The 15,845-nt window shown below is 39.4% G+C and overlaps 1 protein-coding gene across 2 annotated transcripts in view; it reads right to left on the minus strand.

The window, feature by feature from the left end:
• The window catches only part of dmd (dystrophin), a 241,290-nt gene that overhangs the window by 147,116 nt on the left and 78,329 nt on the right, over nucleotides 1–15,845 (minus strand). For both annotated transcript variants that reach the window (XM_061032963.1, XM_061032962.1), the window contains exons 3-8: nucleotides 12,096–12,188; nucleotides 9,279–9,359; nucleotides 8,682–8,774; nucleotides 5,002–5,103; nucleotides 2,722–2,792; nucleotides 1,328–1,446 (exon numbers count right to left, since the gene is read on the minus strand). In XM_061032963.1, the coding sequence (XP_060888946.1) occupies nucleotides 1,328–1,446; nucleotides 2,722–2,792; nucleotides 5,002–5,103; nucleotides 8,682–8,774; nucleotides 9,279–9,359; nucleotides 12,096–12,188 (559 nt within the window). The remainder of the gene's footprint in view (nucleotides 1–1,327; nucleotides 1,447–2,721; nucleotides 2,793–5,001; nucleotides 5,104–8,681; nucleotides 8,775–9,278; nucleotides 9,360–12,095; nucleotides 12,189–15,845) is intronic.

Below are 15,845 nucleotides of genomic sequence, written 5' to 3' on the forward strand. Positions count from 1 at the left end.
TGTTTTTTGAACGATCAACAGGAATTCATCTGCTGTGATGTATGTTTTCATGACTTACGCGAGCGGCGAGGGATTAAAATGTTTTCTGTCGTGCTGACTCAAAACGTGAACACAACACTCACAGCAGGTGGGACTAAAGAGGAATACCTCCATGTTAGATTTTACACAACATCAGAAGATCATTCAATAAAGTCTATTCTTACACATTGTTATTATTATTAAAATAGGGAGTTTAATGTGACAATGCAGGGGGAGCTAAAGTAGCATTAGCTGAAGTACTTCTTAAATTAGTATTGAGGCAGGTGATATTCATGTCTCAAATCATTTTGTTGCATATTTTGACACCTAATGCCATGTAAATGTCAGACAGGGCTCTTCAAAATGTTTCTTAATTCTAAGCTGAGGTTTGGTCAAGTGTAAAGTTCATAATGCTGAAAAATGCCCATTTTGTTAACTAAATGAGCAATAAATAGTAAATTACCAGATATTTGTTTGAATGTAAATCCTAGAGATCCTTCTTCAACTTCCTGGTTGTTGTTTTTCTATTTGAATGGTTGACAAGTCTACACACCTATTAACAAGGATTTTAATTTGAAAATGATATTTAACTTTATATCAAATTTAGGAGAACTTTGGATACACAAACTTGGAAGATTTTTTTCCCTTTCCTTGATATTGATCTTCCACTTTACCAACACGCATGAGTCTATTGATCTCTGAGGCTATTTTCAAAGAGGTAATGTCAGCTGGCAGTTTTCTGATGTTGTTGTAGATGAAGACTTATGTTTGCAGAACACGCCCCCACTATTTATCACATAGAGGCAGTGTTATGAACGTAGACCCTGGTCAGCTTTACTCCTGCCTGACAGTTTTGATTAAGAGTCTGTAAACTGGTCTGAGGTCAACAGCAGCCCTGGCAGTGAAGAATGCCGAAAACTGTCAACAAATTCTGTGTGAATGTACTTGTTAGGAGGACTTTCCTGGCATTTGAGAACATTTTTTTGCCAACCTGTCGGTCAGTTTTTGCATCACTGATCAAGTCCTTCCGCCAAGGTGACCACAGTTGTCACCAAGGCAACACCCAATCACAGCATGACACATCATGTTCAACTGGGCCAATTAAGGTCCATGATTGGAAGGCGTGAAATACGATGGGAGCTGTAACTCACCTCGAATATTCTTCTCTGCAATTACCAGTGTGTTGGTGCATTTGTGTGTGTGTGTGTGTGTGTGTGTGTGTGTGTGTGTGTGTGTGTGTGTGTGTGTGTGTGTGTGTGTGTGTGTGTGTGTGTGTGTGTGTGTGTGTGTGTGTGTGTGAGTTAGTTACCCTCAGGGTCCAGCAGTCTCTCTATCCCCAGGTGTTGCTCTGCCTTATTAAAGGCGTGTTCCAGTCTGTCGATCGCAGACGTCTTCTTCTCCACTGAGCTCCAATCAAAAAGCTCAGGCCTGCAGAGGCAATAGAGACAATGTCAGGGATCATATACCCACTGTTTCTTCATTTTTAATTACCCACACAGAGGAGAATACCCAAAGTATTTAGCAGAATTTGTCCCTGGATGATGATTTCCTATGCTGCTCTGTGAAAATCTGAATATCGAGTAAACAGAGCTTTAGATAATTCCTCAAAGTGAAAGAGCTGATGTTGTAGCAATAAAAAGAAGTTGAGAGCTTTTATTAAAAATCCTACTGATTCATTGTCTTTAACATGAAATACACTGTAATAAACTCACTTCAGCTGATGCACTGAAGTGAACTTCTTTAATCAACAACCATGCAATCGTGCACCCTGCAGTGATTTTACGCTGCACATATTCTCTAGTACCAGCTTCTGAGTTAACAGTGAAACATACTTAATGGTATGCTGATTCTCTGTCTTATTTGACATTAACATTTGCTCTGTGAAATCTGCAGTCCTATAAACATGACATTGTGTGGCATGCAGCAGCCAAGCAAATGATGTGCAGAGAAGTAGCTTTGGTCTTTCTTTCCTGTGAGGACAATCATAACAGATCCTAGCTAACCATGATATAATTCATAAATATGTTTGGAGTCTACCACATACAGTCACCCGAGGCTGATTAGTCAATCAGTCATAAATAAAAAAAACCTCTGCATATAAACTATATTGGTTTTAATAACCCTTTGAAACAACGTCTCTGTATGTGAAATTCTACTTTAAACAGTCTATACAGAAGCTGAAGTATAAGTATAAATCGTGTGTATGTATTATAGAGAAAAAGGTTAACCAGAGTCCAATAGCTCATTGGACCTCTGGAGAGATTCACAACCAATTTATTTGATGATATTTTGGCCCAACGAATCCAACTCAAAGCTCTGACCATGTATTTTATTAACTTTGAAATGTTTTCATTTCTTCTCATAATAGTTGGCCTCCAGTAGCTGTGAGTCGATAATAGCTTGCTGTCACTACCAGACATTTCCTGCCCATTCCCTTTCATTACTTATCATTTCAAATGGGGTAATTTTCTACCTCCAAGAATATCTATTTAATGAAATGTGTTAACAAGACCAAAATTTGGCAGCCAAATAAATCCCACACTGCGTCTCCATCTGTTCCCCTTTGACTTCCCCTTGTCTCACTGTTCCTCCCCTGTGTCGTTGGCTTCTTTTTCTTTCTATTTTTCCCTCTGCTAAATCACACACACACACACACACACACACACACACACACACACACACACACAACCTGTTTTACAGTACCTGTGGCTGTGGAGGAGGGCATTGAAGGCCAATCCATCATTCCAGCTACTGGAGAAGTTAACCACGTTGACCTGAGGACACAGATAATGGATATTAAAGGACTGACATGTGAATGCAATATGACACACTGTTGAAACTATCGCCCCCATAGTTGTTTCCATTTTCATGGACATATACCAGTATTATATTGTAGACATTTTTCTCAAATTGCTAGCCTGAGCTTTTAACACATAAAGTGACTGACTAATATGACAGCTCAAAAGGTACTTCAGCTCAACTGGCTGTTCACTTGGCTCTTTCCCCTTAGTAACCTGTAATGCTAGCATGACTAATATCCAGTTTACATTGACAACAGTTTATCAACTTAATTAAGCATGGTTTCTAAGTCTTATTTTTTACATACACTAGTTATTAAATTATACTTTTCTCTGTCAAGAATAAATGTTACTTTAACAGCTGACATGATAACTGTAACTAACTAGTTATTAGCAGTGGACAGCTAGCAAGACATAGTGGTTGAAAATTGAGGAATTGTAATTTCTTTCTATACTCTTTGTAACCCTGAACCCTGTGAAAGGACTAAAATAAAAACAAAATGAATGCTTTATTGTTCTTAGTGTGAACATGAAGACAATGAAGGTATATCAATAAATATCTGCGCTGCTAGCCTTCAATAAATTATACAATTATAAATTAGCCTAAACAACCCAGCCAAGCAGCTAAAACCATTGGTAACTTTATATACATGTTTATTTTACTAATTTTACTTTAATTTCAGTATTTCAATTATAAAGTTTTAAATTCAGATACAGGATACCTTGAAATACTACAAGAAGTTTACAGTTTGATTTGCCTTTAATGCTAATTAGCATTTCTCAACAAACACAATTGCTCGATTAACAGGCCCACATTTAGACATTTTTCACACTACAATTAGTTTATTATTTAGTGTCACAAATGTCACCTCTCATCCCTGAAGTTACCTTGTTGTACTCTGGACTCTATCATGTAGTTAAAAGATTGGCTGATGCAATCGTGTAATTAGTGTTAAATGGCTCCACCTGCGCTTTGGAATGTGCCAACTGCGTACCCTAGCAAGGGGGTGTTTTGGAGAAGTGTTTAAAAAAAAAAAAAAAATCAGTTAATTTGGCAATTGAACGGAGAAATATGATATAATCTTTTTTACCTGATATATACATATAGCATAATATATTATATAAAATCAAAAATCACATTTAAAATCAAAAATCCTGTCTGGTTTAAATGTTAGTATGTTTTTTCCACCCCTATTTCCCTATTTTTGGGTGTGGTTTGGCCCACTAGCTTATAGGTCCCCCACACATGTAACTAAAGCCAGATGTAGACTGTATGGTTTCAGAGCAATTTAGACTTGATGCATTGTACTACAAGTTTCTAGAATTTGTTTTTCATTTTTAGTTACTATCTTAATCTTGTGAAAAAACAAAGGAGTCAGAGTATTTGTGACTACAAGTCAACGCTTTCAAGTTTGACTAAAAATAAGGGGAATTTGGGTGAAATTAGATGTGCAATATATCAACCATTAAAATGCCATATGCTACACAGAAAACAGCATATGTTGAGTTTTAGTGCTCTTTGTAGTATAACTTAGAAGCTTAATGCAATTTATAACAATTCAAGCCAAAAGACACAACACATAATAGAAAAAGAAAAAACAGCCTCCAGACTTTACAAATCTCCACAAATAGTGAAAACTCAACAAACAGCTCCCTCCTACTCAAACAGTAAGTTAATTGGATTCCATTTTGACTGTGAAAACATGTTTTTTGGACTAAGGCTCAAGTCTCTATCGGTCTCTTTGTTTCATGCTTAGGACTATAAAATGATAATCATCTGATGGCACATATCCCAGATCTGGAATGCCACCAAAACCCAATCCACTATTCCCTGGCTGGGAGCCGATTCGTCAACCAAATTTCATGAAAATCATCAGGGGCTTGATATATTCAGTCAGGCTGATCGACGGACGGCTAGAAAAAACATGAGGTCTTTGGCAGGGCTAAAGTACAAAAAAAACAGAAGGAAGGACGTCAATATTTTCCTTACTTGGAGCGAATATTGTTTTAAACAGAGACAGAGCTGCTCTACGTTAACAATGTCACTCTTAAAGACAAACATACAGGACAACTGTCTTTTTGAAAGGGAGGCTGCGAAAGAGGAAACAAACAGAGCAGCAGTGTGTGTGAAAGCCTGCGGACTGAGGATAAGACTGAATAAGAAGTTTAAAAAAAAAAAACTGACCTGAGGATACTGGCGAGTGTTCTGACGAACCCAGCTCAGCAGAATCTTCTCACTGTTGGTCTGCTGTAGGCCCGCCATCACATCCTTCATCACATCCTTTACCTGAACACGAGTGCAAAGTATAACTGGTGTTAAAACAACATGCACAGATACACACATACAAAGAAGCACTGTTTATAGTATGCAGTCTCACAATAAGAAAATAGTATCTCCTGCTGTCCTCTTCAAAAATTGATTAAAAAATGTACATTTTTCTCATAGTATAACTTTGGCGCTCCGTCAAGGTTTTATCCCTTGCTTTTATCAAGGCATTTTCCTATTTGTCTGTGCACATTTTCCCCTGAGGTAAATCCAGCTCTTACAGAACTCAGCACACAAAACAGAGGAACTACAATCATTTTTTTTTAAATGAATAGGCTTTAAAATACATATAAAAGTGCCTTTTAAAACCCCAAATCTACCTCAACAGAACAGACATGCACTGTTTGCTACGGTTAGCATCAAACACACCCATAACCGCTCCCTCCCTCGCTCTCTTGCTCATAAACTCACACTCGCACAAACACAGCACAATTTTTAAAGAACTCCTTTTGGTGGACAGATATTGAAATCCATGCTAATATGATTCCTGACGTTTTAATATTACCATAAAGATACTTTTTTTTTAAATATCTGCTGCTTTCTGGGAAGAAAAATTGACATGGTCTGTAAGCGGATACTTTGCATTTCGACACATATACACACAGGTAGCTCCTCATAGTGAGAATCACTTGGTCAAAGGACACCAGTGTACACACACACCACACACACAAACCAGTGTGTGGGTGTGGTTGCATCCTCACAGGCTGAGTCTTTGGCAGTTTTGAGTGACAGTTTTGGAGCACTTGTTCAAGGCTCAGGGGGGAGAGAGAGTGAGAAATGGAGGGAGAGAGGAAGAGACATTATACTTTTGACTGCATGGGTGTGCATTACTTATGCATTTCTTACCCTCACTCTTCTGTCAGCCACATGCCCTCACACTAACATAAACACACACAAATGTGTTTTTTTTATTTCCCTCAACTCCTTTCTTTTTTGTTCTCTCACTTTCCTACACCACTCGACTCTCCTCCTTTTTACTCGCTCTCCATGCCTTCTGCACTCCGACACGCACACTCATGCAGTGAGGCAGTTCAATGAGTGTGGCAGAGCTCTGCTCAGTGGCTGGACAGAGAGCTGGAATACAGAATCACATACAATAAACAGAATTTAAGCCTAAAACTCTGTCAACAAAGCGGCCCAAAAAAACCCACAGAAAGAAGAGTCTGTGTCATTACACACTCACAAATACACACTCTACGACACCGTGCAACTACACCTATTATAGAGTTCGGTGTAAATTGGTGTTGAGGTGAATTCTCAGAAAGGGGACTGAAAGACACACGCACACGCACACGCACACACACACACACACACACACACACACACACACACACACACACACACACACACACACACACACACACACACACACACACACACACACACACACACACACACACACACAGGTTTGTTAGCGATGTGGCCTGCCGGGTAAAAAAGGGACTCATTTGGGAGTAGGTCACTGCATGCATTTCCACTTTAATTGGAGGGGCGCTTTGACAAAGACGGCTGCATACCCACACTCACAATGACACACACAACTACACACTCACCAAGATCCACAAAAACACACAGAAGTACTCAGAGAGTGGCGTACGTGCCCACACAAAGCAAACCTCAACCTCTAGGGCATAGCAGCCTCTGACAGGCACACGCACACGCACACGCACACACACACACACACACACACACACACACACACACACACACACACACACACACACACACACACACACACACACACACACACACACACACGCTAACCCACAACATGCACACTCAAACAACACACACACCTCATTATAGAATGGTGTTTGGCTATTAATCGCGTCATTAAGTCTATGCCAAAAGTGGCATGATTGAGACATTAGCTTCTATGCAACTTAATGAGGAATGAAATACAATTAAGATGTATGTTAATGTAAGCTATAAAAAGTACTGACTTTACATGGAGCTGTTTTTGAACAACACAGTCCATTATGAAAAACATTTTGAACTTTAAACACAGCTTGGAGGAAGAAGTGGCAAACAGTGGACATGAAGTGTTAGATGTTTGAAAGGCAGGAACAGGACGGGTTGAGAAACCATAAAAAAAAGACATTAAAGGAAACCTTTGGGGCTGTGTACTGTTTTTGCACTTGCATTAATGTGGCCGATGCACTTTTCTCTAAAGTAATGATGTTGAATACTTTGTTATTGATTACATGTTTCAGGAGACAAATGCTGGTGGGAACTAAATAAGTAGTGTAAGTCTGATTCATCCGACCACACATTCAAGTCTCCTTAATGATCATTATTAGTCATCAGCACCACAGCACCAGTTGATGCATTATCTCCGGGGGCTGGGGTGATTGACTGTAAGTAACACAACAATGCATGCCACACTTTTTATTCCTCAATTCATGGGAAATATCCCCACTGCTGCTACCTGTTGTGTGTAATGCGTTTTGGGCTCATTTTTTAACCCCCCGTAAGACAAGAGGAGCGAATGCACATGATACATTTCTATTGCAGATTATACATTCTACTCACTTACTGTGTATTAGTTACCCTGCTCTTTTAGAGAGAAACAAATATACATTTTAGACTAACTTACAAAAATGTAATTTAGTGAAGGTCCAAATGTGTAGCTGCCCACAAATTATTAAGGCAAACAGTTCTTCACTGTCATTTATACTGATAAAATAAATGTATTATATTCCAGTGAAGGAAAAAGTTCATACTGTAAAAGATGATGATGTGTGATGTTGGCTGAGATTTTTAAGCAGTTTGTTGTCATAATGTAGCTTTTAACTTTTTTACCTTGAGGCATCAATGTTTATCTCCGCTTCAAAGACAACACTTTCCGCTTTTCTCGCTGCTCTCGTTGGAGCTCTGCAATGTGACTGACTGCAACCTTCACCTTCACTACAGCTAGCATCCCGAGAGCTGAGCACGTTCCAAGTATGTCAAATAAAAAAGATTCAGATGAACACAGAGAGACAGTGTGCAACATTTAGTCCCTTTGTATGGGAAACTAAATGGATAGTTTCAGTGATGATTCAACACTTTCAAGAGAAATGAGTCGGGATAAATAAATGTAAGACATTCATGCAGCAACTGATTCTATTTGTGCATCACGGAGACAAAGGCCATTTCAAGTGGATATAAAGTGAGGCTTTCTGGTGTAAGCAGGATTTGTGATCACCAGTGAGAGTGCAGTCATTTCACTCAGTGTTTGTTTAATCTTCATTTTAAAGCTTTGTGTACCCCTCTTAGTGGGCTCAATTGAATGTGATGTCAAAAACTGAAATGCAGTCTTAGCAGAGATTGTTTTAGTCAACGTATCCGAGTGATGATTTAACACTCATCAAGATCAAAGCAAATAAAAAACTCATGTCCAAACAGAAATCGGTTTCTGATTTCCAACAAAAATGTGCACAACTGCAAAAAAAAGAAGGTAAAATGAAATATTGCTAACAAATAGAAAGTATTTTTGCCTCCAAAATGGCTGCCGAGAGCTCCCACACTGAAATTAACATTCACATGCATGCGCACACCTGCCAGTGGAGAATGATGCTCCAGATGAGCCCGAGTATCAGTTTGTGATTGCCATCAACGATGTCTGCCGCTCCGATATTCACCAATTCAACCTGGACGAGGGACGAACAGACGGACAAATCGTATTAGTTATTCCCTCCCAGCCTGCAACACAAGAGTTTCATACTCAATAACTCAAAGAAACATGGTTACATTGATCTGCTATAAAGGACATTCAAACAGCAGCACCTTTTTTAAGACAAATATTTTGTGTTAATTTCTAGGTAAAGAAGGCAGGGCAACAGTAGGAGATAAGATAAGCAAACACCAAAGGTAAACATAGACAAAAGAACATTTTGACTTAAATGAACCTGTACCCACAAAAAGAGACAGGAACATAAAAGATAAAAAAAGACTTAATCATGTTTTTCTTAAACAGAAGAGAAAAGGTTCCAGAAACTAAGTTAGAGAGCAGATAAAGAGAAACCTGAAAGGGGATGTAATCGGAGCAGCTTGCTGATTTGATGTATATTCTTGAAACGATATCATGTTAAACTGTAATGCATAATCACATGGAGATAAAGGTTTGTGCTGGTGTGCAGGGATACATTACTCACATTGTTCTTCTGCAAGATCTGCAGCGCACGGTTGACATTGTTGAGCGAGTGAACGCGCGTGAATCCTCTCTCCAACCTCACCTACACACACACACACACAGACACACACACACACAGACACAGACACAGACACAGACACAGACACACACACACAGACACAGACACAGACACAGACACAGACACAGACACAGACAGACACAGACACAGACACACACACACACACACACACACACACACAGACACAGACACAGACACAGACACAGACACAGACACAGACACACACAGACACAGACACACACACACACACACACACACACAGACACAGACACAGACACAGACAGACACAGACACAGACACACACACACACACACACACACACACACACACACACACACACACACAGGAGATTATTGAGGCATAAACAGACCTTGCTCAGGGGCATCCATGAGCGCTACAAACAGCCACATTACATTGAAATGCGTTTGTGTGAGTGTGAGTGTGTGTGCCATTAGAATAAGAGATGGTATCAAACAAAGGACAGAGACAATAATGACTCCATCAGGTAGAAGTGGGAGAGACGGGGATGGAGGAGAGGTGGCAGAAAGATTGAAGGTAAGAATAATACAGAACAACAAAGAGATAGTAAATAGACAAAAAGAGGAAGAGAGATGGAGAGAATCTACGAGAGGAGGTGGAGGAGGTAAAGAGAGCTGGAGGGGGATAGGAAAACAAGGTGGGAGCAGAGGTTTGATTAAGACTATGGGCTGAGCAGTGTGTGTGTGCGTGTGTGTTCAGGTGTGTGTGTCCTTTCTCTTTTTAATCTTGGCACTTGGCATTTTTTCCCATTTCCATTTCCACTTGTTCCTAAATGATGATTTTTAGCGTTAAGGTCAGCAATATGATTAGTTCTGGGTTAAGCTGAGGTTAACGCTGCACTCACTCACTCACTCCATGTGCTGTTTTGGAGAGAAGAAGAGAAGCCAGTGATGTGGAAGTTTTTGCATGGTTACAACTTGGCAGAATCAGTCAAGTGGACAAACTCCAAATGGCAATGTCTGCTGTTACTAATCAGGAATGCAATTAACACGCTAGATAAACTGTAATCTGCTGTAGAGATGATCAGCAGAGCAAACAGTGCAGACTAAAAGCTTTGTGAACAGTAGAGATGAGTTTCAGACCTGTTCTGTCTGATGTCACCTCATCCACTCTAACAGAGTTTAAGCACCAGAAAGAGTCAGTTTGAATGAATGTTGTTTAACATACTTACAGTCAGTATTTAGCTTTGTTAATAAAGATTCAATCGCTATGACAACAACGTGCTGTAACAGAAGCTTTTCATTTTCAATAGTTAAATAGTATCCATTTTCTACTTTAGTATTCTTACTCTTCATTCTGTCATTACATTTTACCAACAATGTTTTAGTTTATTTTAGATCCAAAGCATTAATCATATACTTTAACTTTTTAACTATATATTCATTATTTGTAGCTTAGCATTTCAATTGTTCAACTTTCTTTTAGCTAACTTTTTAACCTCCTGAAAGCTTCATGAAATTAAAGAAAGTAAAGAAATGCTTTTACAGATTTTTTTAGACTACCATTGGATCAGCCTTTATGCTTTCGGTACTGTTTTAATATTCCTAATGATGACCGCTGTCCGAGGTGCTGAACTTGCTGCGTTCCTTTAACGGCTCCTGAAACTTGCTGTTTCAAATATGAGGGAGCTAAATTAAGATCATTTTACGAGTCATTACGATCGATGCCTCAGGTAATGTTGTGTTTTTTTCCTTGCTGTAGTCTCTCCATTTTCTCTCTTATGAATAAAACAATAGGACAAAAGTCCCCAAAAAACTTTAAAAAAAAAAACCCTACTTGTATGATCTTTCACATTACCTGTAAATAAACACATTTAGATAGTACCATGTCATTTTTCATAGGGATTATGGTCTTTTTGCCTGTGTTATATTGGCTTGAAGAAGGGAACACATTGCTGTGTTTGTATAATTGTCTGTGTTTATGCTTGTCTGTTGTCTGTGTGTACCTTGTTGAGAGAAAAGTAAGCTTTTATGTCCCAGAGGGGCAATTTGGCTTGCAAACAGCAGTGTTGGTATTTCCTTTACGCGTATGCTGCAATTTAAATCTACTGCATGCTCTTGTTATTTGTGCAAGTACAAACCAGGAACAATGTGTCAGTAACATGATGCAGGCAAAGACACACATGTTGCATTGATATGTATTAGTTAAAAAAATGTAATAATTTGATTGAATGGTTCTATCAGTTAGATCAGCTCAGAAACAGAGTGATGCTACATATGTACAACAGCTGTACTTTCAGAAGGTAGTTCTGGTTTCGGGTTTGGCGCCCCCTGTCGACAAAGTGAGACATTTCATCTCTTTGCTGATCTTTTCCTGCACCTTTGTGAAGAAGTGTTTCCTGATAACAGACCACATCCTCCCTTTTTTTTTTTTGAAATGTCTAACTTAGCTCACATTGACATCTTTGACATGAAAAATTTTGACGAGCACTGTTTCTGCAGCGTGCTCTTAATCGCCGTGTCTGACACTTACCCTACGTCAGGGGTGACAAGCATATAAAATAACTGTGTAGGAATAATCACTCTGCTCTCTGATCGTCTTGTTTGCTTCTCTAGGTCATAGAGAGACATCGGTTTTAATTTCATTCTGTTTCATAATCAGCTAAAAACCCTCAGAAGAGCCATCTGTATCAGATCCTCTGGCTTAAGTCTGTGTGTGTATGTGTAAGTGTGTGTGTGTGTGTATGTGTAAGTGTGTGTGTGTGTGTGTGTGTCTTCTAACCAGCTCATGTCCCGACAGCCCCTCCAGCAGCTCCAGCAGACGTCGTCCATCACACAGGTCGGAGAAGAGATCCTCCACAGGTGGTTTCCCTGTCTAAAACACAAATACACATACATATTCATTTGTGTGAATGCATTTAAATGTTATACAATGTTTAATATCACTCATATTACAGAGATTCAACATGTTTAAAACAAAAAGGTGAAAAAGAAACGTGTAGAAGCATCCCTCTGCATGGCTGTAAAAGCAGAGCCATCAGGTGTACAAACTGAGTACTGAGAGAAACAACTCCATGGGGTGATATGAGGTCAATTAGGTTGTTCCATATAAAGGTCACAAGCTCAGTCCCCATACCGGAGACTCTGCTCTTCATTGGCCAAAACCACATTCGAGTTGTTGGGAGTATAGGGAGACATCTCTTGAGTAATCACAAACCAGCGCTGCGTTAAACGTGAAGATAGCAGTTAATACCCAGGAGGTTGTTCTTTATCGCCGCTGATAAGTCAAGGATTACAAGCTGCCGGAGACTTCACATCGGAAGAAGCTGCAGGCTGGGAAAATAAAGAGTTGGGCTGCTACTTTGGTACATGAAAAGTATTTGACAGCTGCAGGTAAAGCAAATGACAACAACAAACAATCACCTCATTTTGATTTTTAAAACTGTAGAACAAAGCATTTTTAAATATTTGTTGAAGTTGCACCGACATTTAACACTTTGTAAGATAAACAGTCATTTTGACACTCTCATACTCTCGATTGTACACTTGTGGGGTTCAGGTGCATTTACTTTTTCTTATCAGATTCAAATGTGTTCTTTTGCGACTCCCCAACTGTTCACATACCGCCTGGTAACTTTGAACGTACAAGCAAGGCTGCTGGATGGACGAGTGGCCAAATCATCTTTTAAAAAGATGAATTTTACAGACACAATAATAGTACAAGCGTCCCTGTTTGAATCACTGCCCTGGATGCCTGAATGCTACAGGTCAAATCAATTCCTCACCTTTGCAACATGTTTCTTACCAATTATTTTCTACCTCAGTTCCCTCCACAGTGCTACAGCTCTAAACTTCAAAGGGTCCATTGCTTCAACTTAACTTAGATGCTGAGAATGACCTTCACATGCACACGGTTTATTAGAGGTGTCATAACTGATTTAAGATCAGCTAATCTGGACTAATTTTTTCAGCAACACTTGATTTGGCCTCCAAAGCAGCACTATTATATTATTTAAAGTCTGAGGAAAAAGCCTACTGAAGTAAGTAATTATGAGAAAGAGCAGGAGGAATTGTTTAAGACAGCAATGGGGCAAGGACATAGAGAGTAAGTAAGCAAAGAGAAGACATGTTTCTAAGAGAAATGCTTTTCTTCTTCATGTTTAACATCAGCATCATGCACAAACGACGTCATGAATCTTTCCTGCATTATTACCATCCTGCTGCTGATGCAGGAAGCTCTCATCCTGCATCGATCATGCATTATTACAACAATGGCTGCCATGTAAGAGCCCCTGTTCCTGCATCTAAAATGTATTAGCACCACTAGCGAGATGGAAAGAACGAAGGGAGAAAGTAGAATGACCCAGAACTGTGCAGGGAAAAACCAATATAGAAGGGGAAAAGAGAAGAAATCACTTTGCTATAATAAAGAAATTCAGTTATCAATCTTCTGGGAGACAACCTGTTCCTATCAGTGTCTCATTTTCTCTCATTTTGCTTTCCAGCTCCCTCTTTGTCTTTTATTTTATTCTCAGACTCTCCCACACACTCATCTCATTCTCTCCTTATTTCCCCTCCTCTGCCCATCTTCCTCTCTGCTCCCGACCTACGCCTCTCGGCATTGTCCCGAGACCTGCCGTTATTGAGTCATTTTCCACACCAGGGCAGTGTGCGTGTGTGTGTGTGTGTGTGTGTGTGTGTGTGTGTGGGGATGCATTCTTTGAATGGGCTGCAGAGAGTGTGTTGGTGTCAGTAATAAGTGAAGAAAACCAAAGATAAAGACAGATAAGATAACAGGAACAAAAGGCACAAAATGATGAAAAAAAAAAGCATATATGCACTTTTGATTTTACAAGATGCAGGAAAAAAAGAATACACACAAACAACAACACGCTCTCCCTGCCCACTCACAGCCATTAAAAAGATCTCTCTTGTCCACTAAAAGGCGGCCTCCTTTATATTCACTCTCTGCACTCTCTAACAATGAAACAGTTCTTCAGGTGTTCTGAGTTGATGCTCCTGTATCACAGCTCTCACAGGGACTCACTGGTCCGTCCTCAAGAGTCACCAGGAGTGTCTTCTTCAGACACGGACCTGAATATGATCTCACACACCATCACAAACACTCACATACATGTGATACCTATAGCTCGTTTTTATCTTCATTGCATCCTTAATATCACCTCGTCTAGTGTGAGCAGACTGCCAAACACAGCTGACTCATTTCTAGCATGCATGTGCGTGTTAATATTTTATTTTTCCACAATTTCTCTGCACACATACAAGGATATCCTCTGAGCTTGGAACACTTTGCCTTTTCTCTCCTCTAAAGGTGAAAGCAGGTCGTTGCTGAGCTAGAGTTTGAATCAGGTGAAGCTTAGAGGTTAGCTATTCATTTTAGACTCTTAAATCTATGACAAGGACATGTGTTCTGTGTGTGTGAGCACTGAGTAAACCTGCCCCAGTAAAAGGTGTACCTGTGCCTTTTGAGTGTCTGTCACAGTCCACTCACGACTGCTTGCTGTAGGCGTTGATTTTCAACTCTCCTCTAGATTACAGCTTGTGTAGGCGCTTGTCGTGGCGTCCTGACAGTCATCACCCACACTCAGCAGGAGCTCAAGTCAGATCAACAGCCTCAGACTCCAGCACACGCCTTCTTTAATTAGAAATGTGTAAATTTGCTATCCTACTGTGATGGAATAAACTAAAAATACACCAAACCAGATATTCAAAGTAAAATAGGGCTGTGATTTTCTATTAATTAACCCTTTATTTTATTTTTTTATTTTTTCATGTCACAGTAGATGTTAAAAATAACTAAAGCAATCCTGCAACTTTGAGGCGGTCCCTGACTTCAGCTGCTAATTGTTGTCAAGTCGGTGAAGGTGCCAAACTTCAGCATCACATGATGAGATAAAAATAACATCTGTGTTCCATCAGTCATGCTCTATCATTTCATCTGGTGGAAACGAAAACACACAGAAAAAGACAATCAGTCAGTTAGAGACAATTTAAAGCGACAACATCAAAGTTGTCAACATAAGAAGTTTGTTGTGATAGATTTATCTGTTGCAGAGGAACCTGACGACAATGAGCAGAGATTTAAGTTGTTCAAGGATACTTTTCTGAAATTATTTCTTGATGGATTTTAAGAGAAATAATCTTGTTCGATAAAGGAAATCCTAGCTGCCTTACAGTGGTAGCAGTATGACCTCTGTATGTTTTAATTTGACTCTTTTTATAGTATATATATATATATATAGAATTTATATATAAAGTAGAACAGGACTGTAAATGCCGTCTGAATTCAGAGTGCTTTATCCTTTAATTTTTCCATCAATGTCATATCTTTCCTTTTCATGCCCACTGTTTGGACAACACTTTAATAAGACAACCCTGTTAGATGGCACAGTGTTTGTCACCTGTATTTGCCCTCTATCCCCGGTGTCAGATACAAACCCTCCATCAGCTATGAAAACAAATCATAAAGCAGGGTTGTTTTAAGGTGTCAGCTACTGTAATTGAATTTTCC

Source organism: Labrus mixtus, chromosome 24 (assembly GCF_963584025.1).
Source record: "Labrus mixtus chromosome 24, fLabMix1.1, whole genome shotgun sequence".
Classification (NCBI taxonomy): domain Eukaryota; kingdom Metazoa; phylum Chordata; class Actinopteri; order Labriformes; family Labridae; genus Labrus; species Labrus mixtus.